General features: G+C 36.9%; 4 protein-coding genes and 1 pseudogene across 9 annotated transcripts; 1 reads left to right on the forward strand and 4 right to left on the reverse strand.

Moving 5' to 3' along the window:
• Positions 1 to 517: 517 nt before the first annotated feature.
• Positions 518 to 1,611, reverse strand: LOC104772431 (uncharacterized). The gene is given in 3 exon segments (XM_087503657.1): positions 518 to 1,179; positions 1,279 to 1,407; positions 1,410 to 1,611. Coding segments are annotated over 3 exon segments (993 nt in total).
• Positions 1,612 to 4,368: 2,757 nt separating this feature from the next.
• On the forward strand, positions 4,369 to 5,562 carry LOC104770533 (F-box protein At5g25290 pseudogene; annotated as a pseudogene).
• A 10,245-nt stretch (positions 5,563 to 15,807) lies between these two features.
• LOC104770534 (GPI mannosyltransferase 1) lies at positions 15,808 to 18,422 on the reverse strand. The gene is made up of 5 exons (XM_010494973.3): positions 18,180 to 18,422; positions 17,689 to 17,952; positions 17,381 to 17,563; positions 16,383 to 16,927; positions 15,808 to 16,307 (listed from the first exon to the last, which is right to left on the reverse strand). Exons 1-5 carry the CDS (start codon positions 18,250 to 18,252, stop codon positions 15,993 to 15,995), a joined length of 1,380 nt encoding a protein of 459 aa, XP_010493275.1. The 5' UTR covers positions 18,253 to 18,422; the 3' UTR covers positions 15,808 to 15,992.
• Positions 18,423 to 18,523: 101 nt separating this feature from the next.
• LOC104770536 (uncharacterized) lies at positions 18,524 to 19,979 on the reverse strand. Its single transcript, XM_010494974.3, has 4 exons — positions 19,918 to 19,979; positions 19,568 to 19,824; positions 19,013 to 19,464; positions 18,524 to 18,941 (listed from the first exon to the last, which is right to left on the reverse strand). The coding sequence occupies exons 2-4, from the start codon at positions 19,782 to 19,784 to the stop codon at positions 18,666 to 18,668; spliced, it is 945 nt and encodes a 314-aa protein (XP_010493276.2). The 5' UTR covers positions 19,785 to 19,824; positions 19,918 to 19,979; the 3' UTR covers positions 18,524 to 18,665.
• A 3,464-nt stretch (positions 19,980 to 23,443) lies between these two features.
• Positions 23,444 to 26,125, reverse strand: LOC109124538 (peroxisome biogenesis protein 12-like). 6 transcript variants are annotated; one of them, XM_087505070.1, is made up of 7 exons: positions 25,909 to 26,046; positions 25,644 to 25,782; positions 25,294 to 25,567; positions 24,882 to 24,964; positions 24,537 to 24,617; positions 24,311 to 24,447; positions 23,444 to 23,751 (listed from the first exon to the last, which is right to left on the reverse strand). In XM_087505070.1, exons 2-7 carry the CDS (start codon positions 25,722 to 25,724, stop codon positions 23,658 to 23,660), a joined length of 750 nt encoding a protein of 249 aa, XP_087361196.1. In that variant the 5' UTR covers positions 25,725 to 25,782; positions 25,909 to 26,046; the 3' UTR covers positions 23,444 to 23,657. The 6 variants fall into 6 exon arrangements, with proteins under 6 accessions (XP_087361196.1, XP_087361194.1, XP_087361198.1 ...); XM_087505068.1 differs by having other exon boundaries at positions 25,644 to 26,125; XM_087505069.1 differs by lacking the exon at positions 23,444 to 23,751 and adding an exon at positions 23,837 to 24,226 and having other exon boundaries at positions 25,644 to 26,125.
• Positions 26,126 to 26,587: the final 462 nt, after the last annotated feature.

Genomic DNA, 26,587 nt, shown 5'->3' on the forward strand with positions numbered 1-26,587 from the left:
AAATTTACTTTTTACTTTTTTTTTTCTAAAAAATCTTAATAATATAGATTACTACTATATTTCCAAAAATGTTAATTAACACGATTACAGAGACTACAGAGAAACGCCACAGAAATAATATCTTGAAGACGTGGACCTAACAGAAATAATATCCTTTTTACAGAGAAACGCCGAATAATATAGAGACTACGGAGACCTAACAAAAACACGATTCAACACTAAACAAGGCTAGAGTCTATAGCTTCATAGTGTATTGGATCTTGTATTTCTACTATCAATAATTTGATAAATAAAAAGACTATATTCGACTATTTTCTTTCGTTCTCCGTAGTCTCTAGACGAACGTTTTATTTTTGTCCAAACTGTGAAATATCTAATTCTTATGATCTTATCGGTTGTTTTAAATCCTATATGGACACCTTTAAGAGTTTATAACTTCAACTTTTTATTAGTATATATATAATAATATAAATTTTCTATGGAGGTTAAGCTTTTTTTTTTCGGCAAACCAAATATATTATATCATAAAGAGTTTTACATTATACATGAACCACTCATATACAACCAATGACACAAATAAAGGAAACTGAACACAATTTCGATGAAGAAGTGGAAGTGACCCTGCTTTGCAATCGAAAGCCTTACAGGCTAACAGAATAAATCTGTTACGCCCCCTCTTCACATACTCGTAACTGGCTATCATCTTATAGATGAAACTCCAAAATGCTTTTCGCATTACTTTTGTTAAATGAAAAATCTGAATTGTTGCTTGAAGTGATTCTGATTCTTGTCTTTGCAAACTCAATATGACATGCTCGAAACGCCAAATGCATTGATGTCGGTTAGTAGCCACAATTTTCCTTTTCATAGAAGCATAATTTTTCGACCAAAGAAAGGAGAGAAGAACACCATCACCACTAGCCGCTGTTATCCTTCCCATCACGACCATTACTTGTGTTAGATTATACCAAAAGCTGATCCCATGAATATAACAATGAACTCGTTCCGGTAAAAAGAAAGCTTCCGACCGAGGAAATTTGTCACCATCATCATAAAGGTTCTTCACCTTAACTTTAAAACCATATACTCCACATCACATACAATCGATCGATAAGATGAAATACTCCAAACATGGTAATGGGAAAACATCACCATTGGAAAATGTTAACGTCACAAGAAGTCCGTTGATATGTTTAGAAGAGTACTCAACCCAAAATTGTACACAAATAACCAGAAATCCAATGATAGAACTTAATCCCAAATCAATTCGAGAAACATACCCCGTTAGATCTCTGCTGTTTATGCCCACTGGTTTGATTCCTCCATTGATTCCAGGATCAAAAACCCAAGTGTAACCTCCATACCCTCGGGTAAGAGGACAAACACCAGTTAATAACCGGAAATACACCGGAAACTATGGAAAGCGCCGGAAACAAACCTTCTACATGGAAGGACATCACGATTCCATCGAATCGACATTAGAGGGGAGGAACGACATTGTAGAAAAGATGATTCTATCATATCTAGTGAAAGTCTTTGGTAGAATTGGTCCATAAACCAGACCAGGGATGGATCCCATACAAGGATAGAATTCTTATATGGAAACGACATACTCAATTCCTTACACAACATAATCGTATGAAGCCAAAGAGCGTGGGTTTGTTAGCCATGATTTGCCATTTCTATGAACTTAAAACCTAATATTAAGAAGTAAATACAAAGATTTAAATCAACAGAAAAGGGAAATGATGGTGGCCGACGCCAGCCGGAAATAGAGAAGAAAAACGAACGGTTGTTTTGCCTCGTTGATATCGCTCACGAGAGAGAAAAGAAGAAACCGTTAGAAGTGACATTTTTTTTTTCTTTAACACCAAATTATCATAGATATCAGAAAGAGTTTACAAAGCACAGAAGCAAATCACATACAACCAATTATCACAAATAAAGGAAATTGAACACAATTTCGATGAAAGAGTGGATTAACCCTGCTTTCCAGTCGGAAGCCTTACAGGCAAACAGATAACATCTGTTAAGTCCCCCTCTCACACACTTGTAAATGGCTATCATCTTTTTGATGAAACTCCAAAATGCACTTGGCATAACCTTGATTAATAAACAGAACTTCATTGTTGCTAGACTTGATTCTGAAACTTGTCTTCTCCTTGATATCATAATCTGATTCGCCTTATTTATCCATAATCCAATGTAAGTTTCATCTTTGGCTATCACCCATATGTAACACCAATACCCTCGCCACATATACTTTACCGATGCCTTTACATAAGCATTGTTACAACGAATAATAACATCCTTCAGACCCATCATCGGCAAGAAGAGAGTACCAATCTCACTTGAAACTGTAAACCGCTTCCAAACAGAGAGATAAGAACCCATAACCGTCAAGTAGAGTATTGAGCGGCTCTTGTTAAAGTGATCCGGCCATGACTTCACTCCATCATCTCCAATCACAAAATTTGATATTCCCGGATCCCAGATCTGGTTTTGAGAAATCTGATGCAAATTAGAGACATTGAAAATCTGGAAGCCAATTAGAATAGTTCTTAGCGGGATGACGCCGGCACTGCTCCGATGGTATCATCGGATTGTGGTCGGAAGATATCTCATTCCATAAAAGAGGAGGATAATAAACCATTGAAAACTCCATATCGATCTATGAAACTTGAGAATCATGTCGATAGATTTTATTGTTAAACTATGTAAACAAAAAAACAGAACGAAAATAAAGGGAGATTAAGCCGACCGACGTTGGAGAAGCCAACGCCGGCCGGAAGCGAAGCAAATAATGAAAAACGGTTGAAGGAAAGAGTCGCCTTGTGATCGCCCTTGGCGAGAGAGAAAAAAAATAAAGAAAATTTTTATTTATTTATTTTGAAGTGAGACATTTTCTATGGAGGTTAAGTAATTGTAATATTTTAAAACATCTTATAAAGTTAAAAATATTTTTTAATATTTGAACTTTTTAAAGGTTTCAATATTTATAATATTTTGAAATTTTAAAATTTATAAATTATAATTTTTAAAAACATTTTAAAAGCTAAGAATTTAAAAGTTGTAATATTTTGAAACTTTTTAAAAGCTAAGACTTTTAGAAGTTTCAATATTTATGATATTTTAAACTCTTAAAAGATTTCAAAATATAATATTTGAACCTTTTAAAAATTTTCAATATTTATATTATTTACCTTTTTTTAAATATTAGAATTTTTTTTTGAAACTTTTTAAAGTTTTAATTTGATCAAATAAAAAACCGGATCAAACCGAATAAAACTTTTAAACTTGGACGCCTGATAAATCAAGCTTTCCTGCTTATTCGTTGTTGGAAGCATATTAATCTTATTTATACCGGTTCTGAACCATTGTTTAAAACATTTCTAGCCGATGTGGGACGTTGTACATAGTTATTTTATTTCTATAAATTTAAAATTTTATTTTTTCTAAAAATTCTTATTATAGAAAATTCTGGAAATTAAAAAAAATGTTAATGAATGACATGTCAAATCCAGATAGGTTGTTTAAAATAATTATTACTATAGAAAATTCTAGAAATTAAAAAAAATGTTAATGAGTGACATGTCAAATCCCGATAGGTTATTTAAAATCCTATGTGGACAGTCTTAGGAGCTTATAGCTCATACTAACTTTTCTAGCCGAGGTGGGACGTTGTACATAGTTATTTTATTTCTATAAATTTAAAATTTTCCTTTTACTAAAAATTCTTAATATAAAAAATTTTAGAAATTTTTAAAAATGTTAATGAATGACATGTCAAATCCTGATAGTTTTGTTTAAAATAATTTTTAGTATAGAAAATTCTGGACCGTCCTAAAAAAAAATAGCTGTCTCTCTTTCTACCAAAAAAAACCCCATCTTTCTCTCTACTTAAGGACGAGAAGCATAGACAATTTTGAGTTCTTTGATCATCACTTCATTACAGTAATTGCGGATTCAATATCTTCTGTTTTGAGGTTATTATATTTCTTATAATTCCAAGGTTAGTTCTTCTCCCAGCTTGTTTTGTTCCTTGGTTTCAATTGATATCTTAGGGTTCTCTCGGTTTTTGCTCGTTTCACTCAGATTCGTGTTTTTGATATTTGGGTTTCTTTCGTGCCATTGGAATTATATGCATGTTAGAAGCTTATACATAGCTATATGAGGGTTTAGAGTTTATGGCCTCTAGGCTCATGCATAGCGATTTAAAGGTTTAAGGTTTAGGTAATCATAGCGAGCCCCTTCTTATTACATGTTAGAACGGTTTTTTCTTGTCTGGTTGGAGTTGACAACGAAAAGCTGAAGTAATAACCCTATTTACATTCTCTTGCTCGTTTGCTTACTTTGTATGAATAAAGCATGAAGACTCCTAATTTTGGCTTCTGGTCGGACCTCCCTATGGACATCTTGAGATCTGTGTTTGAACGTTTGAGTTTTGTGGACTTACACCGCGCTAAGATTGTGTGCTTGAATTGGTATTCGTGTTCGAAACAAACGGTGCTCTGTAAAAGAAGACCTCCATGGCTGATTCTGTTTCCAGAGAATGATGTTTGTGCTCTGTATAACCCGGATGAAGCTAAGGTTTACAAAACTAAACGAGACTTTTCAGGGATACGTTTCTTGGCAAATTCAGGTGAATGGTTCTTGGTTATAGATTCTAAATCCAAGCTCTATATCATTAATTTGTTTAGCGAGAAAAAGATCGAGCTTCCACCTCTAGAGTCAATGACGAGTGATAACTATAGTCTTGAACGAGTCGGAGATAGTAAATTCAAGGAGGTAAGATATTCCTCATCAGCTGTCATGCATTATAATGCGAAAGATCTAAGAGGTCTTTTGTGGCTAGATGAGAAGAAAGACGAGTACGTCGTAGTGTGGTACTTCAATAAGAGTTACTTGTGTATGATTCACTATATAGCCGTTTGCAAGAACGGAGAAGATCATTACCGTGAGGTTTTAACAGGCGTGTGGTTACCAGGCCAATGTCATATGGTGGTACTCGAGCGTGGTGGTGATAGTCTTTACGTTTCAATGAGTGATCAATATATGAATAAACTGGATTTGTTTGGACAAGAAGGTTCCGAAGATTCGTCCATGATATATAGATTAGTACCATTTCATTCGCCAGGTCCTCTAAGTGGTCATAAAAAAACAGTTAGCATTTACAATGTTGTTACAATATCAGGAGAGGTTTTGTTGGTCGAGAACATCTTTTGTGGAAGAACAATGCGTAGGATCTTCCGTCTATACAAAAAGGATCCTAATCCAGACCCCGCTAGTATCATCGAAAACCAGATCCCGTTTTTTGAGGTTGATTCTCTAGGTGATGAGGCCCTGCTTCTTGATTTGGGTATCACCGTGCCTGCTGACCATACTCTTGGTATCGAACCAAACTCCATCTATTTCACCCGTTATGACTGTACTTTTAAGCGAGGCAAAAAAACTTCATGCCCGGACATATGTGTGTTCAACCTTGCAACAAAGAACCTCAAACGCTTCCCTGGTCTCTCCAACTTAAAGCTCACCGATGCTCGATGGTTTCTCCCCTCATGATCTTGATTTGTTTTCTTTTCTTGGAGAGTTCACACTTTTTCTCTTTCGTTTATAATTCTTTATCTGTTCTATGTATAAAATATACTTTGAGAAAAGATTCTGGACATAGTAACTAAAAAAATAATAAATCAAGTCAATTCTTCATAGACACTGAAAACTTTTTTTTTTTTTTTAACTCGCATTAGTTTAATTTAATCTTATACTCAATGTCTAATCTATCTAAAAACGTCATCATTAGCCCTTTTTTTTGCGGAATCAATAACTATGCACCACGATCATGGTGATACCAATTAAGTGTAAGGGTATAGAGAAGCACAACACACTGATTCACACTTGGAACGCGCCAAGCCAATGCTTTTCTATTCAATCTTATTAACAAAATTTATCTTTTACAAGGATACAATTTTGTCTCGGCCCTTACTCAACCTATTCTACCCAATAGGATTGAACCCGACTAAGAATGAATCTGACCCCTCTTCTCTTTTCTATCTAAACACACACCTGTGTAGATCTAAGAGAATAAACTCACCCTCTCTCTTTTTAGCTGAGAGATTAAAACTCACCCTCTCTCTTTTCTATCTAAACTCTCACCAGAGTAGATCTAAGAGAAAGAAAAAACAATTCTCTGCGCACTTAATCACCACACTGATTAACGTCACAGAGAACTGGGAACACCCCTTCTAAACCTTATTTTCATGGCTTCGAAGTTTACAACTGTATCAATATTCTAGAGTGCTCAAATTGGCTCGTGGCCTACTCCTAGAATATATATACACGATTTGAGAAACCCTAGAAGGCGAATCTCCAAGTATCACGGGATAAGGAAACTGCTTGTTTCTCAGCCTTATCCTTTCCTTAACTGTTGCGGAGAATATTCTTCATATCTCCAGACAAACGGAAACTGCTTGCTCCTCAAGCTTATCCTTTCCTTATTTATCGCAGAGAATATTTTCCATATCTCCAAGTACAATCTTGTCTCTATCTTCAAGACCACGTCAACAGCCTTCCTTGACGCATCATCACATCCATTCACGTCTTTCCACGTCAGCTCACACATCCATGTCAGCAACTCGGGCGTCTGTGATCTGATGCAGCTTCCTGATTGGCACAACGCTCTGTTCTGCACAACGACTTGTTCCTCACAGCGAGTTGTTCAAGAATCTGCATTTACAATCTCCCCCTTTTTGACTGAGTTTGATACTCAAGCATCTCTCTGGTTCAACCTGAAAAGACACTCCAACAAACACAAGCCAAAAACAGAACAAGCAACAACTAGACAAAACATCAGACATTATCTAGCAAAATTAACCAACAGCTTGTTCAAACAGAATTATGCATAAGAACCTAACAATCAGAAACCCCAGCGGGCTGCAGCGGAAACCATGTTCTTAATAATTCTCTAATCCAGACTTAATCAATTGGCATATTCTCAATCATTAACAACCTAAGATCAATAACCACCACCATCCTAAGATCAACCAATTAATAAATTAAGTCTCCCCCATAAACAATGATTCTCCCGCTAAACCAAGTAGCTTCAAGAATTCTCCCCCATAAGTACAGAACTCCTTATCATTAGGCGTTGAACAAAACACAAAACCAGAATCATTCTCCCCCAGCTTGAGTGATCAACTAAGTCAAAAACAGACATATGTATCACAACAATATACTGAGTTATGGGAATCACTTACCTGCTAACAGTGCTTCGCATCCTTAAGCACTTTGATGATCAGTCAAGTTGCCTATTGAAACAGCTTCTTGTTTGTAGGCATGTTGACTATCCTTGCAACCACAACTGGATGTTGGGCAATAGGACACTGGTAGCCGAGAATTCGAACAGCAGATAGCACTTTGGTCGAATCACAGTGTGGATGTGACCATACACAAGCTTTGCAGGAAAAACAGCATCTTGTGTATCATGATCTATGCTTTCAGACTTCTGCTTCACTAATCAGATGAGCTAAGCACATATCACTTCTCCAATTCGTCATCTGTAGGGAACTCAAACATATGATCATCTGTTAACTCAACTATCATCAGTCTCACATGTCTAATACCCGTCTAGCCAGTTACTCCACCATAATCAAATAGAGTGTTGATCGGTCTTGTGAGACTCCAAATGCACAGTTCCTTACAAGAACAATCACTATCTTGATCAAACCCTTGACAGTTGACAGATTAGCCCCACAAAACACATATACCTTTAGATAAGTAAGGCTTAATCTCAGACACAGTTTTTCAGAAGCCCAGCAGCTTCAAACATCTTCATACATCATCAGTGAACCCAACCACAAATGTTCGTTCTTCAATGGATGTATCACGATTCTAACAACAGAGTATCACACCTCTGTCTTCATTGCTGATAACATGTCTCATCACAATCATATGCACCTGTAGGTCATTAAGGGGAGATGATCACATGTCCTCTTTTGTTGACTCCACGACACTGAAGTTTCAACACACTTACGTAGATGTACCACTACGAAGGATCGATTCCGCAGGCTGTGACACAGTCTTCTTCCCCTTTGTCTTCTTCGTGTCTTGTTGCTGAAGACTCGGAACAAGACGCTAAGCTTCAAAGAGCTGATGAATACGACTGGGAAACGGTGGACGAAGCCCTGACTTAGCTTGCAGACCCAGCTGTATGATCTGATCATAGATCATTCTCCCAAAATCAAACGGGGTGCAATGCATGATCATGTAGATCACCATGGCTCTGTTTGCTGAAATGTACCCTGTGTTCACCGTGGGAGACCAGTTGCTGCAGCATATCTTATGCACATCCTTGATCACCAGGTCCTTGATTGCAGTTGACACCAGCTGCTTGCAGGTCTTCACTTTGCCACCAGATAGAAAGAGAGCAAGATCCTCCTCCATAATCGCAGCTGTCTGTAGTCTTTGTTCGCGTACATCAACCGCCTGAAGACTGAACAAGGCATTAATGCGGCTTGGGGAAAACTCATACACCCAATCTCTGACAAGTACATCAACTGAGTTCTCTTCAATTTTAATTGCTGGAAGATTTGCCCAGAACTCATAGACACCATCAAAATCATAAGACCCAATTTGAGTGACAGTTTTCAGCTGACCGGCTTGATCAAGCAGCTCCCTAGCTGGATCATCTACTTCCAGAGAATAGCAAACCTCAGCAGCAATGGTTCGAGAAGCAAAGAAACTATACCTTCGAGCAGCATCAACGGATATGAATCGTTTTGAGTCAAATCCCTTTGAAGGAGCCCCGCGAGACGATAATGCACACGTCAAACAGCTGATGGGACATAGACACTTGCTTTGTAGCACAATCCATCTTCTGGTAACAGTCCCTTGCATCAAATACATTGATCAAAGACGGAACTCTAATGAATAACCACCTGTTGTACACACATGAAATAACAACTTGCAAGCACAATCTTCTGTCTAGGAGCACTCATCAGCCTCCAGTACATGTAGCTTCATTCCTTCGTATCATGGAACTGACACTATACTCATTTATCAATACAAAATGAGTATCAGTCTTTCGAATCATCCTCATATGCATGATGACTCAAACAACAATCCTCTAAAGCCCTTTCACAACTTGAACCAGGTTGCAGTAACAGCTACTTCCAACCCTTCAGAACTCATGGGACACTTATTTTCACCCAAATAATTAGATGAACACGCAACTCTTTGATCTTACTTCCATGATCAATCCATCACTCAAGATGTTAGACCCTTGATCCATTGCTGCTCTCTGGAGTTTACTTATTAGAGAGTCATGATCATTCCTATAAGCTGAAACAGATGAGCTTAAACCTGAAACACTTAACACACACATCAGTGCACACTTGTTGAAAACATACAAACATTTCTTATCAACAATATTTACAATCAGCCTCGTGTTTCAACAATCAATCATATGAATTTAACTACAAAACATTGATTTTGCAACACATTTTTTCTTTTCAGCCTTTTATACACAACCTCAGACATCCAGAACATAGTTAATCACAGGAAGTGAGGGAACCAGAAAAGCAATATACCATCAAGAGCACTTGTATATTAATTTTACTTCTTAAAGTAAGCGGCTTTCATACCTTGAGATATGTTATGTGAGGTGTGCCAACCACTTGTTTAGGACTTCACCAGAAGCTACCACAACCTTTTGTGAATCTTCAAAGAACAGCTCTATGATCAGTGGCTAGTCTTTCGCTCTGGCATGCCTTTGATTCTCATGGTTCATCATCAACGTGAAGTAGGCAGCTGGAATTTCCTTTGGAGAGTGCATTGATAGGAGTGTATCAAGTCTTTTTTTTTTTTTTTTTTTTTTAACTTTTCATGATACACTACCTTAGAGCTTAGATCCAACAGGCATGAATGATCTTCACAGTTTGATGATATGAACGATCTTCTGCTGAATCTCCTGATTTCTATCAGCGATATCACTTGACTTCTCAACCGCGTATATTTGTGCATTCCCTTGTTATTATTCTTCAGGACTCTGTTACAGACGTACCAGCCACATAACTCTGTTTTTTTTAAAGTTACAAACAACTGGTACTTCTTTCAGAATGGAATGCATAATAATGCCACTCCTCAGCTCTTTGACCTCCTTCTTCACGACAACGTTTTACGAGATCCCCATATGAATTGGCATGACAGGCAGCTGTTTTCCACTGATTCTTCGTTTAGACAGAGTGTTGCTCTTTTATACATTCTAGGAATTCCATGGCCTGTTCTGATGCATGTCCCTGTATCTGATCAACACAACTCACATAACATATTAGATCCCACAAACACCAATGACATTTCTCAGAATCATGTGTTGATCCAAGTCCAAGGGTTTTGTAAACAAATCAGCAATTCGCAAATCAATACTCTGATGTTCTATTACTTATCAGTTTCTCCACAACTACCCTATGAATAAACTAATATTCAGGATCTTATAATTGTAATTCTAGTATGTGACACATGATCTACAACAATATTAACAAACAAACAATTATCACACAACATTGATGCAAGGTCTAAGAATGTACCGTACGCTGTTCTCAATTGTTTGATTTTCATCAGGTGATGAAAACAAGTTCCCAAGGCATTAACCTCATATTTAAAAATTGAACGAGGTACCTTGACAAGCTTCTGAGCGTAGCAGAAGATCAGATTTGTTCTCAGAAGGCAACAGCCACAGGATCCTTCACAATGACTCAAAGAGCGAGATCTCTTCAGGTTTCTGCTAGCTCCTTTCGTCAACACCAACCCTATGTTGGATGTGCCTTTAAAATACTTGACAATCCTTTTAGCAGCTCGCATGTGTGATACTTTACGATCATGGATGTGGCTTCATCTCCACTTCTCTGTAACTCATATGCACTGATCAAACCTTTGGCATACTTGCATTAGTATATGAATATTTCATCATCTCGTGATGAAGTGAATGTGTTTTGTCTAGCGAACTCTCCTTAGAGCTTTGTACGACCAATCGGGCCTTGTGCTCCACAACTTTTCCAACTTGTCCATCTTCTGTTTTCCACAATCGTCACCCATAAACAACAAAGTTCCTTCAGCACAATGAATTCATCAGCCAAGCACTGACCTGCAATAGCATCTACAGACCTAGTACAACCTTTGTAGCTTCACCCATGTTTCAACTTAACTCCATTGGCAAAGCTCTGACATGCAACGCCACTAACTGCATCTGAACAACTCTGTGTAATAGCAGCAGAAACAACAACTCTGCCCTCCTGAATCCTTCCAGCAGCTTCTTGATGGAAGTGATTCTCACAGTTTTCTGAGTGCTACAACTTACACTTGACAAACAGCTAGTTAATACACTCCTTCTCAGATCATGTCTCTAGACATCATAGAACTTTGCTGATTGAACTTTTTTGTTTGTGGATTTGACAACTTCGAAATATAATAGCTATTATCAGAGCACTGACCTTGGACTCAAATATTGTCGCGCTCATCAACCACCTGACATCTTTCCTTGGTGAATGTAACAGCTAAACCTTCGTCACACAACTGACTGATGCTAATCAGATTGACTTTTAGACCATCGACAAGGTAGACAGATTCCATAGTGGGCTGGTCTTTACCTCGAGATACACCTCTGCCCCTGATTGAACCTACAACTTCATCCCCAAAAGTGACCTTGTCAGCTGAGCCTTCTTCAAAGTCGTATAGCCTTCCATGATTCACAGTCATGTACCCTGAACAACCATAGTTCTTCAATACAACAATCTGTTGACCATGAACAATGTGCAAAACATAACGGTTCATGTCACTCTTCTTGAAGTTTACTCGCATGTATCTTCGAACATTTTGTGACACTCCTTCAGATGCGTGAGTGGTATAGTACAATCCAGACACTCAAAGCAGACAGCTTTGTGGAGGCTCTGACTTGCATACTAACAGCGACATGTTCTTTTGTTCAGATCTTCGACACTTCACAGTCTTACCCTAACTTCTAATATTGTCCTCTTCTTCCAACCTTGTGGAACTTCTACTGGACAATGACACAGTTTCCCTCTCAGGTTGTTCATAACAGTCATCTGTTTAGTCTTCTGCAAGTTGAACTGAGACACCCGTTTGACAGCCTCACCTCTATGGTTCCTTATGCCATATTTTGCAATTATAGTACCCTCGTGAGTAATCAGCCCTCTGTGCAGATCTTTTGCTCCTTTACTCATCTTCTTGTTATTCCTTAGCTAATCCTCAAGGCGTTGTCTCAACAAAGACGAAATGACTTTTCCTCAGACAACAATTTCTCAAGAGTGGAGACTCTACAAAGCAGCTCTTCTTTCTCAGACACCAGACCATAATTCTCCTTCTTTTGCAGAATCAGATCTTTAGACAGAGCGATGACTTATTTCTCAACAGATAAGCCAGCCACATCATCCTTAGGTTTCAAAACAGACTCCTGATTCTCATCATCTTCTTGGGCTGAACCAAGATCACTCCATGTCAGACAAAATATCGAATGACCACAGCCTTAACGGTTGTAAAACTTCAACACGCTTCTTCCTTCAAGTGCAGAACATTCTGATTGGAAGTGTCCATAACCTTGATAGTCAGAACTCTGAGATTCTTTCTCTGCACCAGATCTGGATGATGAAGATTGACACTGACGTTGTACACTCTTCAGCCTTCTAAACTGCTTCTTGCTCAGCACTTCCTCATTACCTTGAACAGACGTCTGAGTTTCTACAGTCTTCAAAGTGAATGATTCCTCAGCCTTCTGATCATTCTTTCTCATATGCAGTTCATCTTTCTGAACTAATTTCACACATTGATCAACCTTTTGTTCATCAGAACTTAAGGCACCTTTACCATCAGATTTGTGAGAAAGATATCCATGTGATAAGCTTCTGAGAAATTCCTTGACAAACCTCTTATCCTTATATACCTTCTTCAGCACTACACCTTCCTCACACGGCGAGCTTAGTTGACTGTTGAAATGACAGGATAGTGAGACATCAGATTTTTCCTTCTTCACCCTTCTGGTTTCCTCAACGAAGGCTTCCAAAATATCCCAAGCTTCTTTCGCCGACATACACTCTTGTACCATCGCGAACAGATCCATAGGCAAGCAGCTGAAAATAGTAGATAATGCTTCAGCGTTCTGTTTTCCCTTTAACTTCTCCTCAGCCGTCCATAGCTTACAGGGCTTTACTACAGTTTCTCCTCTCATGTTCGTAAGTGTTGGAAGTGACCATCCATCTTTAACAGCGAACAGGCTTCCATATCACGACTCTGAATCATCTGTCTGATTTGTGCTTTCCAATCATCATAATACTCAACATCAAGCTTCAGCGGATTGTTCTCATCAACGAACTGTTGTGGATTCTCCATACCTCGTCTCAAGATCTCACCTGTTGAAAAGATACACAATTCTTTTATCAGGCGTCTGCTCTGATACCAATTGTAAGGGTATAGAGAAGCACAACACACTGATTCACACTTGGAACGCGCCAAGCCAACGCTTTTCTATTCAATCTTATTAACAAAATTTATCTTTTACAAGGATACAATTTTGTCTCGGCCCTTACTCAACCTATTCTACCCAATAGGATTGAACCCGACTAAGAATGAATCTGACCCCTCTTCTCTTTTCTATCTAAACACACACCTGTGTAGATCTAAGAGAATAAACTCACCCTCTCTCTTTTTAGCTGAGAGATTAAAACTCACCCTCTCTCTTTTCTATCTAAACTCTCACCAGAGTAGATCTAAGAGAAAGAAAAAACAATTCTCTGCGCACTTAATCACCACCCTGATTAACGTCACAGAGAACTGGGAACACCCCTTCTAAGCCTTATTTTCATGGCTTCGAAGTTTACAACTGTATCAATATTCTAGAGTGCTCAAATTGGCTCGTGGCCTACTCCTAGAATATATATACACGATTTGAGAAACCCTAGAAGGCGAATCTCCAAGTATCACGGGATAAGGAAACTGCTTGTTTCTCAGCCTTATCCTTTCCTTAACTGTTGCGGAGAATATTCTTCATATCTCCAGACAAACGGAAACTGCTTGCTCCTCAAGCTTATCCTTTCCTTATTTATCGCAGAGAATATTTTCCATATCTCCAAGTACAATCTTGTCTCTATCTTCAAGACCACGTCAACAGCCTTCCTTGACGCATCATCACATCCATTCACGTCTTTCCACGTCAGCTCACACATCCATGTCAGCAACTCGGGCGTCTGTGATCTGATGCAGCTTCCTGATTGGCACAACGCTCTGTTCGGCACAACGACTTGTTCCTCACAGCGAGTTGTTCTAGAATCTGCATTTACATTAAGTGTGAGAACTTATGTATCGAGTGGTTAGTTGTTGCCAGCTTGTGCAATTCTAGGTACTGAAATATACATGTTAGAAGCTTATATACATAGCAATAATCCAATTTGAAGATTAGTTTGAATCAGAGGTATAATGAAGGGATTGCATTTTCTTTAATCAGGGTTCTGAAATTACTGTGAGTTTTTTTGGACAGATTCTTGTATTGATGTTCTGCTGCAACTTTTTTACTTTGTCTGCTTTGAATTGATAATGTACAGCTGAAATGGTGTAACCAGAGCCACCTTCTATTGCTCGTTTGATTCCTTCTGTTTTCTATTACCTCTGATTGACTATTTCTCAGTTTTGCAGCTAAAATTTTTGTTCGATATAAAAGCTTATGGAGACTCCTAGATAACAGAACTTCACATATATGGAGTTTAATCTCGTGATCAACAGGAAACTTAGAGACCATCCCATTCCCACTACTTCCTGCTTCAAAAGAAGAAGCAAACGGATTTTGCGTTACATGGATTAGAATTTGCTGGTTCTTCTGTTTCACCCTCCAAAGATGGCCTCTTCTCAACATCACTCCACCGTGGAATTTGATCCAAAGTCATAACGTAATCCCCACTCTCTGTTGGGGTTCCTCCACAAGAGGTTGTCGCCATGGGAATGGCCTCTTACATCATTGCAGATCACACAAGAAACCACTCTAAAGAGGATCTTCCCAAGACTTTGTATGTTCTTGTCAAAAGCATATTCACTGGAAAATGGGAGACAAACAATACAAGTAAGTAAGTAACAATACTATCAAAATAGAGTCATCAAGTTAATTTACAATGACCAAGCTAAATTACATTCAAAATCAATCCAATCCCGAGTGAAGAAACTAGCAGAAAGTGTTACAAAATCAACATCAAAAGGAGAAAAAAAATCAAAACTTTAAAATAATCTAATCTAAATCATTGAGCTTTTCCCACAAAATCGAAAAATAAGAAAACCGAAAGGTCGACACATTTAGGATTCACCTGAAATTTGTAACAGACTAAGAGACGTTTGTTTCTTCTCTTTTAGAGAAGACAAGAAATGAGAAATAAACTCTAATTAACTGGAACTTGTTATTTACATCAACGACAACACTGTGGTATATTGAAAACAAACAGACACTAATACATCATAATGAGTTGTGTCTATTTGTACTTGTGACTCTTGGATGAAACGACACAAACCAAAACGTCAGGACTTAAAATCGTTGTGACTCTAAAACTCAATTATCGACCAACAGTAAAACTCAAAGAGGAGAACCATGAAATTGAAAGCGGCAAATTATATGGAGACTAAAGAACACTTCGAAGGAGTGTGATGCTTGAACGAAGCAGTGTGAACGTGTGGACGCAATCCTTGCTGCGAAGGGGTGAGAAGAAAAAACTATTTTCAACCGTAAGATCAATTTTCTTTTATCTAAACCGTTAGATTATGCTATGACGTGAGCAAACCCTTAAAAAATGGGTTTGATATAGATTGCCATTTCAATTCCTCAATAAACTATTCTTGAGAAAATCCTAAAGAACCTTAAGAATACATTCTGAAACAAAAAAAAAGCATGAATCATTAAGGTCTTAGTAGATGGTAATGACCAAGAAGGTGTAAACGCCTTTTGATTAGTCTCAGTGAAGTTTCTTAACATGCTTTGGTGGGGAGGATTCATATCGTCTGAAGAGAGGTGAGAATCGATGGCGCTGTATGATTTTGACGAGGACAAAAGTGTTTGCAGCAAGAAATAGCAAACCCGCAACCCAAAGCTGTAAGAAGACGTTAAGGCCCTTGAACTCGAGCATGTATCCCCATAAAAGCCAATGTGTCTGAGCTCCAATCCAGAGAATGATGCATAACAAGCCTTCCCATTTCAGCTTCATACGGCTCCATGGTAGAATCAAGGGTAGCAGGCAATAGAACCACACAAAGTATTGTGCGGTTATCACCTAGAAGACAAATGGAATCGAAACGAGAACGTTTTATAGCACACTATGGACAAAATAGAGTCATGCATTATATACCTTATTGAAAGCCACAAATGCAACGGTTTGGAGAAAGATGCAGAACACTAGATCCTGCCAGAAGCAGGAGACTAGAGCAAACTGTACTGTAAACTGAGGTAAGAACGAGATAAGCTTCTCCAAAGCTGAAAACTGGCGCTCATAGTGAAGATATATGTGATAAAAGTAGATGGAGAAGTTGTGCCTTGGATCTGTACGAGTCAGGTGATATAAGAGAGCCTCGTGCAAGAACTCGTGTCCATAGAAATAAAAAGAAACAGCATTGCAAGCTAGAAAAACTCCCCCGGATACCAAAGCAAACATGATTCTCTCCCTGGAAAATAAACTTTTCAAGGCAGTGAAGAGACTGAAAAGGAATGTTTTTTTCTCTGTGTTGCTGGTAGGTGTCTTGGCCTGACCGGTATTCCAATCCTCAAGAGGCGGCTTTTGACCAGATCTAAATACTTGGGAATCGAGAACTAAGATGATCGGTAAAGCATAGATAATAGGATATACCCTGAAATGCACAACAAGCCCGTACCAAAGTGCAGCTTGTGACAAATTACCTACACAACATAACATATAGTTGTTATTGTGCCATTTGTATCTATCTCTGTGAAGAAATGAACACAAGAACAATAGCAAACCAAAACCACAGAAGCCTAAAAGAAGTCCCCAAACCACTTCCCAAATACTCAACATTCCTTAATCTGTTACTCTCTGTCTTAAACAGTTCATAAAGAAGACCTTATGCATGAACTTGTAAGAAGGTAAATAAACCCTATTTTGCAACACTTCTCTTTTGCAGCATGTCAACCACATCCAGTACATTTCTTCTACTTTTTAAAAGTCTTGTTATAACCACCTAATGTGAAAGATACACACATCTGAATTGCATTGATATAAACTAGTTCATGGAACTCAATTCAGGGTATCAAAGCATAAAAGCAGCAAGCTTAGTAAAACTCTACAGAGAAAACATTCACTTGAGTTGTACTAGTCTCGAAGTAAGTGTCTACCTCGCATAAGAGAGATGATGATCCATAATACCATGGCACAAACGATGGGTTCACAGTTCCCTCTGGTTCCAATAGTGAATGTAAACGGATTGAAAAGCCAAACCATTACAGAATACGTACATATCTTCTCAGGCACCTTACGTTCTTTCAGAATAGTATGGATAAACCAGCCTACCAACAAATCTGAAACATGAAAATTAAATTCAGAACGACTTAAGAACAAATCATCAAAAATTAATCAATTGAACAAAAAAGGTTGAAACTTTCTACAAAAGAAGGATGAGATAACTCTTAAGAAATTTGCATACCAGAAGCTGAGAAGAGAAACTTTCCAAATGACCGATGAAAGAAGGAATTAGGAGTCAGAAGAAGGGCGAGCAAAGGCGAGTAACGGTATGTGGTTCTCTTGTAAGGAGATTCACCAGATGCCATCAACGACGCAGCATCAGAAAAAACAATGTAATCAACATCAGTGTACCGGACCTCCATGTTAGCATCTTGCCATTCTCCATAAACAATCAAGAAGACTCGCAAAAACATGGAGAATACGAGCAGTGACCGGAAACTCAACCCTACATAATCAGAATTCAATAACCCCAAATTGTTATCCTGAAGTGCCATAGAAGAAGCAACAAGTTCAACAGCTCCAAGATCACAGTATATGCAATTACTAATCCTAATCAAGTTAACCTAACAAAACAGACTAATTAAAAAGAGATTTGAGTGATTCAATGCATCTTTAAGCTTATTACAGATCCTAAAAAGACAAAGGAAACACTTAGAGGAACGAAGTACATACATTTCGGTGGTTCATCATCAGTGTTCTCTGAACCACGAGACATATCGTTATCTTCTGAAAAACCTTGACTCATACAAGTAAACGTTCTCTTAGATCCTTGAAATTTTACGTTCTTCAAGGCGTTTTACGGTGATGATTGAAGTCGCCGGTGTACGCTTCTCCCTCCGGCGATCTCCGATCCAACCTAAAAAAACAGAACACTGAACGGCAAAAGGTTTTGAGCTGTACTGTAAAATGGTTTGTTCTGGTTTACGTTTGATTTCCGGTTTTAATTTGATTTTTTTCGGTTTATTTTTCCGGTTTAGATAATCTGGGGAAGAACATTTTTTGGATTGCAAGTGAAATTTGGAACTCAACCAATTTATTTTATTTACATAAAGATCATAAGCAAACCACACACACTCACTCCACACTGAAACAATGAGATGAACACAAAAACACAAACAAGATTACATATTGCACAAAAGCTGAAACACACTAAAGACCTCAACCTTGTACAAGTTTAGGATTTAGCCCTCTTGACTTCCTCGTCTTCCCCACAAACAGATCCTTCGACTTGATCAACCCGGGGAGGCAACCAACAACTGTCACAAACGGAAACTGAGCCACCGAGTCTTTTCTTCCTAAAGATACAATAGCCATCTCTGAACCGGGCTTGTAAGTTGACATCTTCTTCTTTTTCCCACCCGACATCATCATTACCTTTATGTTCTTCACAACCACATTAGCATGAGTCTCTGCTATATATCCTTGTTTCATCTCCTGTAATTAAGAATCATATAATCAAAACAAGACTCTAACCCCAGAAAATACTATGTAAAAACTGTACTTACCGGGATATTAGTGATATCTCCAATCGCAAATACATTGCTTCGACCCCTAATCCGCAAGTACTCATCAACCATGACCCTGCCTTTACCATCCAAGCTGTCTTCCAAAACAGTTTTATTGAGCCATTGTGAAGACAAAGGTTTCCCAACACAGAGAAAATGACAATCAGCGTGTATAGTTTCTCCTCCTGAAGTCCGGTACATTTTGTTTCCGTCTGAAGCTGAACTCAAATCCACAGATTGGTTCAATATCACTTCCACTTTCTTTGATTCTAACCAGTCAGATGCTTTGTCAGCAGCTTTTTGTCCAACAAATTCAAGCAACCTTGGTCCTTTGTGTACCAGAGTGACCTTCTTCTCCGGGAAATCAACAGCGATCTCGGCAGCTAGCTCCACACCAGATGGACCTCCACCAACAATCAGAACTGATCCAGAAGATTTGATATTTTCATATTCTGCAACCAAATAGACATAAATCACAAATGTGAGGATATCATCATCACTCACAATCTCAATACCAACAGAAATCACAAATGTGAGGATTAAGAAGAGTCATACCAGCTTGGTAATGTGACAGCTTCTCTTGTCTAGTTTTAGGGAACAAGTCAGTGTGGCCTGTAGCAATCACAAGATAATCATAACCAATCACAGATCCATCTTCAGTCATAACATCACCATCAGTGATATTGATCGCCGGAGAAGTTACAACACGGCCATGTTTCAAGTAAGTCTTGTGGTTAATAACTGTTCTTTCAGCAAACTTAGGCTCCACCATTGATCTCAAACTTGCCCATGTAATCTCAAAATACTCCTTCCTAATCTCAACACAAGTTTTAAGCTTTAAGACCAAAACGAAGGAAAATATAAAAAAAAATGATGTTTTTAAGAATTTGGTGAAAGAAACTTACGGATCGATGAGGGTTACGTCAGCATCGATAATCTTTTAATTATTTTATCGATGTGCTTAGTTAAAATTATTTTCCATTTTGTCGTTGGATTGTTATTTGGTATTATTATATGTGGTTGTAGATAATCTTTTAATTATTTTATTATTTAATTAGTAACCTGTGCGAGTAGTTTTTTGTCATTAATTGTTATTTGGTATTATTATATGTGGTTGTAGATAATCTTTTAATTATTTTATTATTTAATTAGTAACCTGTGCGAGTAGTTTTTTGTCATTAATTTTGTGTTTGTAGTGATAGGTTAGTGGTTTTGATTAAAAATGTTTACAAATCTCAGTTAATTACAATTCTGTTTTCATTGTTTTTTATTTCTTATTGTATTTCGAGAATTTGTTAAAAATGCCCCTTTTGTTATACCCTTTTTCAAAAATACCCTCTTTTCTGGCCATTTTTATTTATGCCCTCTTTTAATTTTTAATGACCATTTTACCCTTAGATGAAAATTATTTTATTCAATAAAAAGAAAAACAAAATTTTCCCGCCAAAAAATTTCCGACATATTTTCCCGCCAAAAATTTTTCAAAAAAATTTTCCCGCCAAAAATTTTTTTGTCAAAAAACTTTTGATAAAAAATTTCGAAAAAAAAAATTTTCCCGCCAAAATTTTTCCCGCCAAAAAAAATTTACAAGGTTTTTAAAAGGTTTTATAAGGTTTCTACCTTATAAAAGCCTTATAAACACCTTGTAAAGGCTTTTACAAGATTTTTTAAAGATTTTTAAAAGGTTTTTTAAACAACTTATAAACGCTTTTACAAGATTTTTAAAAGGTTTTTAAAAGGTTTTAAAAGGTTTTTAAAAGGTTTTTAAAAAGTTTTCAAATGGTTTTTAAAAGGATTTTTAAAAGGTTTTTAAACACCTTCTAAACCCTTTTACAATGTTTTTAAAAACCTTGTAAAAGTTTTTATAAAATTTTTAAAAGGTTTTTAAACACCTTTTAAATGCTTTTAAAAAGTTTTTAAAAGCGTTTACAAGGTGTTTAAAAACCTTTTAAAGCATTTACAAGCTTTTTAAAAACATTTACAAGGTTTTTAAAAGCGTTTACAATGTGTTTAAAAACCTTTTAAAAACCTTGTAAACGCTTTTAAAAGTTTTTTAAAAGCATTTACAAGGTTTTTAAAAGGTATAAATTTCAATATTTTTGGCGGGAAAATTTTTTTTTTGGCGGGAAAAAATAATATTTTCGGGAAAAATTTTCGATTTTGGCGGGAAAAAAAATTTTGGCGGGAAATTTTTTTGGCGGGAAAATATTTTCGATTTTGATGACTGTACATTCTTGCTGTCACTCAAAAAGGGTAATTTGGTCATTTTGTATATAAAAAGGGGTAGTTTTAAAAATGGTCAACATGAAGGGGTATTTTTAAAAAGAGATATGGAAAAAGGGGCATTTTGAGAATGCCCCTTGTGTTTCTGCCGTTATGCCTTATTTTCTGTAAGCCTTAAAATTGTGTTGGCCCATTGGGTCTTTATTTTCTGTAAGCCATTGGGTTTTTTTTCATTTTTTCGATCTACAGGACAGTAAGAGTTTTGAAACTATTTTTTTGATGCTTGTAATCCTTCTTCATCCATCCCTTTCATTGATGCACAATTTTTTTTTGGGTGTATTTGGGTGTTTTTCTCTTTGCTTCGCATCTGTAGGAGGTAATTAGTTCTCCCCTCATGTTTTCGTTCCAATTAAGTGTTAATTGGTGTGCAAATCTGTTTTTTTTTTTATAAATTGTTTTCTTCCTTTCATTTTCTATTTAATTTATGCATTGTTTTTGAGATCTAAGTTTTAAGTTTTGTTTCGGTTGGCCCTATAGTGTGGTTTTCGATTGGATGTGAATGGTGTGTTGTAAAATTTAATTTTTGCTTCTATTATGCTTTTTAAAAAATCATTTTGGGGTGTATATTTTTGTGGCCGGTTTAGTAAGTCATTCAGTTTAAGTCTAATGTGAACAAAATCTGGAACTCGAATTTCAGCATCTTTTCCTTCAACTAACGGTGTATGTATCACTTACATTTTCTTCTATTTGGTGATGGTTTTGTCAATTCTGGTGATTAATGTTAATAGAATTTTAGTTGTGTTTCCCTGATCCCCTATAAGTGTTTGTCTTTTTTTTTGTTTGAGTTGTTTTTTCTTTTGAATTTTAAGTAGTCCTGTTTTTCGAAGCCAACAATTTTTATAATTTAGGTGTCCCTGAAGCTAAAGACCTCTTTGCATATGTCTATGTCCTGGTGGTCCTAATACTTTTAAACCTGTTTTTGAGATTGTTTGTGGAAATTTTCTTCAATATGTTGATCTTGTATGTTTTGTTTTTGTTGTCATGGTGGTGGACTTTTTTTCCCCCCAATCGTTTGTATTCTTAGAGGATGATAATTATATTGGTGAACCTTACTGTTTTTTCTTAAGCTAAAAGATTAATTTCAGAGATATCCTTTAGGTGTTCCGAGATGAAAGAATAAAGAAGGGGAGAGACGTTTCAGGTTGCATACCGGCGGACGGCGGAGTGGAGCTTCATGGAGAAGGTTTATTTCTACAGCATATAAAACATGTATTATTAATGGATTGAGCTTTTAAAGAAATATGAAACAAAAGAATAGGAATAGTTTAGTGGGTTATATCAAAAAATTGGGCTTATTAAATTAAGGGAGTGGCTGATGTGGCAGCACCAGGAGAGAGCAAAGTTAACTTTATATATATACTAGGGATGAGAACCCGCGCGTTGCGCGGGCTTGCATGCTAATCAGTTTTAATTTTATTTTTATGTAGACTCAGAGGTATATTTCATTAATTAAAAATCTACATATATACTATTCTATAAAATTATTATAATTAACATTTTATTTTTTGAATCTAGTGTTTTTGCACTCTTATCACATGAGCTTAGTTGGCATTGATTGTGAAACCCCGGCTTGAAATTATAAATTAGGGGTTAAAAAATATATTTGAAATTAAATGTTCCCATGAAAGTGATATTTACATTAATTTTTTTTCTTTTTACTATATAATTATATATGATAGTATTTTGTCTGATTTAGCATTTGGTTTAAATGTGCCATCTGTTAGGCAATTATCGAAAATTTATTTCTTTCCATTTGATGAGCCTATTTGTTTTTTTAGTATTTGATATTTTTGCTTATTATATTTTTTTTTTTTGGTTTAGTTCTGTAATTATTTACTTGTTCTTCCTTTTTTTTTTTTTCTCTGTGAACGCATTGGCTTTGCTCTGTTTCTCTATTTTTTTGTTCTTTCTTCATCCATTAATCCTCTGTTTCCAGCTTCAGCTTTCTCTTTTGTTGTACCAACTTGGATTGCAATTTATGATGTAGTGTGGATACTAAGTGAGTTTCCTATTTCCTGGCTGGGAGATGTTTTTTTTTTTTTTTGATTAAGTTTGTTTTTTAAAATTTTTAATTGTTATATTGTTTGATGGTAATAGTTTCTCCCCCAATTTGATTTATAGGATGAAGAAGGGAAGTAAAGATTTGGGTTGTTTGTCAAATATTTTTGTTTTTAATGCCAAAATATACATACAACTTATTTGTGTGGTTGGATTACAAATCTTACTATACAATTACAATTTTTTTTTTCCTTTATATCTTCTAAACACAGTCAATTTAAGTAACAAACTAACAATGACGGTTAAAGACCATTATTTTTAATTTGTGAAATTGACTAAAAAGTCAATCACGTGAGAGAGAGAACTAAACTTTACCCTCTTCTTTATTTGGAAGCAACACCACATTCTTCTCGCCCGATACTCGCCGGCTCCGATTTGCTTCTTGTAAACACCGGCCGCTGTAGAAACGTTAGTTCTACTTCATCTCAATAACCAGATGAAACAATTATATGGATCATATGAGAACCGACTGGAAGACAGACATGAATAAATGAAACTCTATAAACATAAATGAAACTCATTGTGTATCAAAATGCTTCTATATATAGAATAAGAACTCAAAAAAGAACTCAATGTTCGAAAGAACTTCTATCTTCCTAGGTTTAGACAAAACAAACAGCAAATGTTAAGACTAAGCAGACATGACAAAACTCAATGTGTCGAGAAGAGCTTCTATCAAGCACTTGATCACAAACTTGATGAGCTCTACATGAAAGCTTATCCATATATATATTTGGCAATTTATAACTCTTTCGGCTCAGACTCTCACAATTTGGCTTAAAACCATTAAATAGATGGGTCCTAAGTGTCATGAAACAGCCTCCTAATCTGATCCACGCTGGCCGGTATCAATGTCACCGGACATCGCTTGTACTGTGTGATTACCACAAAAGACGGATATAAGCTTATACCGAGGTTGGGTTTTGGGAATATAGAGAAATGATTCGGAGAACTTACCTTTGTAACATACTTAAATACACATGAGTAGCAGAAAACAAATCCAGAGACCGTGACAACTGATGGATTTGCACGTTTTTGCAAGCACAACGCGCAGAGGGATCTGTTGGGAGGTAGAGGGATTCCTTCTTGGCCATCTGTTAGAAAAATAACCAAAAAGCACTTAGTTGATTGAGTGAAAGAAGTCTACATTAGTTTCAGTAATGCCTACGAACTGACTGATTACCGTTGGGGCTGGAGGAGGTGGAGGGTACACTGTTGGAGCTGATAATCTCTCTTCAGCTGATTGATACCACCATTCCATCATCTAAAAAAAACAAAACACACGAATATGAATGAAAAGGTTCAACTATTTTATAGATGCGATGAAAAATATACCGAGAGACAAAGACACCAAAAATATAGCAATTAGCTTTATGGCTTAACGCTGTGGCTGTAGCATACAAAATCCAACTTATGTAATCTATGCTTAGGACTATTTCCAAAGGATTCTTCTTCAGAATGTGCTGGAAGCTTTCAGACAGTATAATAAGAGAAGAACCATATACTGAAAATATTTGTGGATACTAACTTTAAAGATAAAAACTGCTGCAATCAGACCGGTTTGGGCGTAGTCAAGCACTGCATATGAGCAGCTAAGAAGTGCCCCTTGCACTGTCTAATTCAATATTCAAAACAATACTATCAGACCTTGGATCACTAAAGTGAGCAGTATTAAGAGTCAGCCTATCTCATTCACTAAGTTACAGGAAGTTTAAGAAAACAGAAATCATACTTTTAACCAAGGAGGACCACGAAGCCTCTCACGCTCACGAAGCCTCTAAAAGGAGGGTAATGAAGGCATATCGATTATGGAACTTAGCTTCAACAAATCGAATTAAGCTTAGAAACAGTAAACATTGAGACGGTTTGAACAAAACCGTTCAACAATTCGACTTAATATTGGAAACAGTTAACATTGAAAGGGTTTAAACTAAACGGACCTGGAAGATCAGAATTGGTATTGGCTAGAGAAACCAACTCCTCATGAGTACGGAACCTGAAAAACTCTTTTGGGAAAATACCAAAAGACTCGTCAAGCTTTTCGAAAACAGTAGTGGATATGAGACGGATTGAGAAAGGAGAATCAGTGAGCTTGAAACGTGAGTTGCTTCTGGTGACTTCAAAGTCTGACATGATATATACATGCCCATCACACAGCGAGTTCTCAAATTTGGAAAGGAGGCTAACATTGATCGACCCTTGAATGACACAACTCTAGAGAAAAAACAGAGAAATTAGATAACGCTATCGTAATCAAATGAGAGGTAAATCAAGTAGAGATTGAAGAAACCTTTTCGTCAATGAGAAGGAAGTCAATTCCCATTAGTTTCCCTCCTTTTTTGACGTTTCGGGCCGGCCAGTGACGAAGCATCCTCCCTACAATCTGTTGGTGTAGGCTACCGGCCTTGAGAGTTGCGAATGACCCAACACTGGAATCCATAATAGATAATAGAATTTTCAGATAGTGAAGAAATTGTAAGATGAATGAAATTGGAGAAGAGGGCATTATATAGGATTTGAAGTAACCCAAATTGAATGGTAAGTAGTGGGACTACTATTGAAAGAGAAAACATTGAAGGACTGATTAGGGGGTTTCAAACGTAAACGAAACAATAGCTTTAGAACGGAGGAAACATGAAAAGGCGTGGCGCTTGAGGTCCAACAGCGGCGGCCGGTGGAGAAGACAATCGTGCAGAAAGGGTTAGATTTGTAGATAAACGGATCATTAGATTAGGGGCCCTGAGATTTTAATTAAACAGGGCTTCGGAAAACAGAAGAAGGATATAGTGAAGAAATTGGACTATCAAGGAGACTATAGGATACGTAAATGGGCTTAATTAATTCGTTAAGGCCTTATTTAAACAATTGGGATGCTGACGTGGCTGCACCATGAAAGAGGAAAGTGTACTTTATATATATAGATATATGATTACAAGTTGTTATTTTTTTTTTCATTAGGAGGTGTTAAACTTGCAAGGAATGGAAAATTATCAATGTATCTCTTGTGACCTCAATCACCAACGTTGCAAATGTCACCGGCAAACTTCAACCACCCCTCCAGACATGCCCCTCGATGTTACTCCAGCTTTTTGTTGCCAATGTTATTTTACTATCATTGGTTCCTTTTTTTTTGATAAATATGTGAATTTCATTGAACTAATAGTTCGAGGAACTTACAAAAGCTTGAAACAGAGGTTACTTCTTGCCAAAAAAAAAACTAAAAACAAGGAAGGA

Source organism: Camelina sativa, chromosome 20 (genome assembly GCF_030686135.1).
Source record: "Camelina sativa cultivar CO46 ecotype springtype chromosome 20, ASM3068613v1".
In the NCBI taxonomy this organism is placed as follows: Eukaryota; Viridiplantae; Streptophyta; class Magnoliopsida; order Brassicales; family Brassicaceae; genus Camelina; species Camelina sativa.

What these genes read in the sequence shown, in the direction of transcription:
- LOC104770534 (XM_010494973.3), bottom strand. Translation starts at nt 18,252, where the DNA reads ATGAGTCAAGGTTTTTCAGAAGATAACGATATGTCTCGTGGTTCAGAG. An exon ending in TGATGATGAACCACCGAAAT is followed by an intron (nt 17,953 to 18,179) that starts GTATGTACTTCG and finishes CTGATTATGTAG; the next exon opens with GGTTGAGTTTCCGGTCACTG. An exon ending in CATTTGTGGCTTTCAATAAG is followed by an intron (nt 16,308 to 16,382) that starts GTATATAATGCA and finishes TTTGTCTTCTAG; the next exon opens with GTGATAACCGCACAATACTT.
- LOC104770536 (XM_010494974.3), bottom strand. Translation starts at nt 19,784, where the DNA reads ATGGTGGAGCCTAAGTTTGCTGAAAGAACAGTTATTAACCACAAGACT. An exon ending in GCTGTCACATTACCAAGCTG is followed by an intron (nt 19,465 to 19,567) that starts GTATGACTCTTC and finishes ATTTGGTTGCAG; the next exon opens with AATATGAAAATATCAAATCT. An exon ending in GAGATATCACTAATATCCCG is followed by an intron (nt 18,942 to 19,012) that starts GTAAGTACAGTT and finishes TCTTAATTACAG; the next exon opens with GAGATGAAACAAGGATATAT.
- LOC109124538 (XM_087505068.1), bottom strand. Translation starts at nt 25,859, where the DNA reads ATGCCCTCTTCTCCAATTTCATTCATCTTACAATTTCTTCACTATCTG. An exon ending in TCCTTCTCATTGACGAAAAG is followed by an intron (nt 25,568 to 25,643) that starts GTTTCTTCAATC and finishes TTTTTTCTCTAG; the next exon opens with AGTTGTGTCATTCAAGGGTC. An exon ending in CACCTCCTCCAGCCCCAACG is followed by an intron (nt 24,448 to 24,536) that starts GTAATCAGTCAG and finishes TTTTTCTAACAG; the next exon opens with ATGGCCAAGAAGGAATCCCT.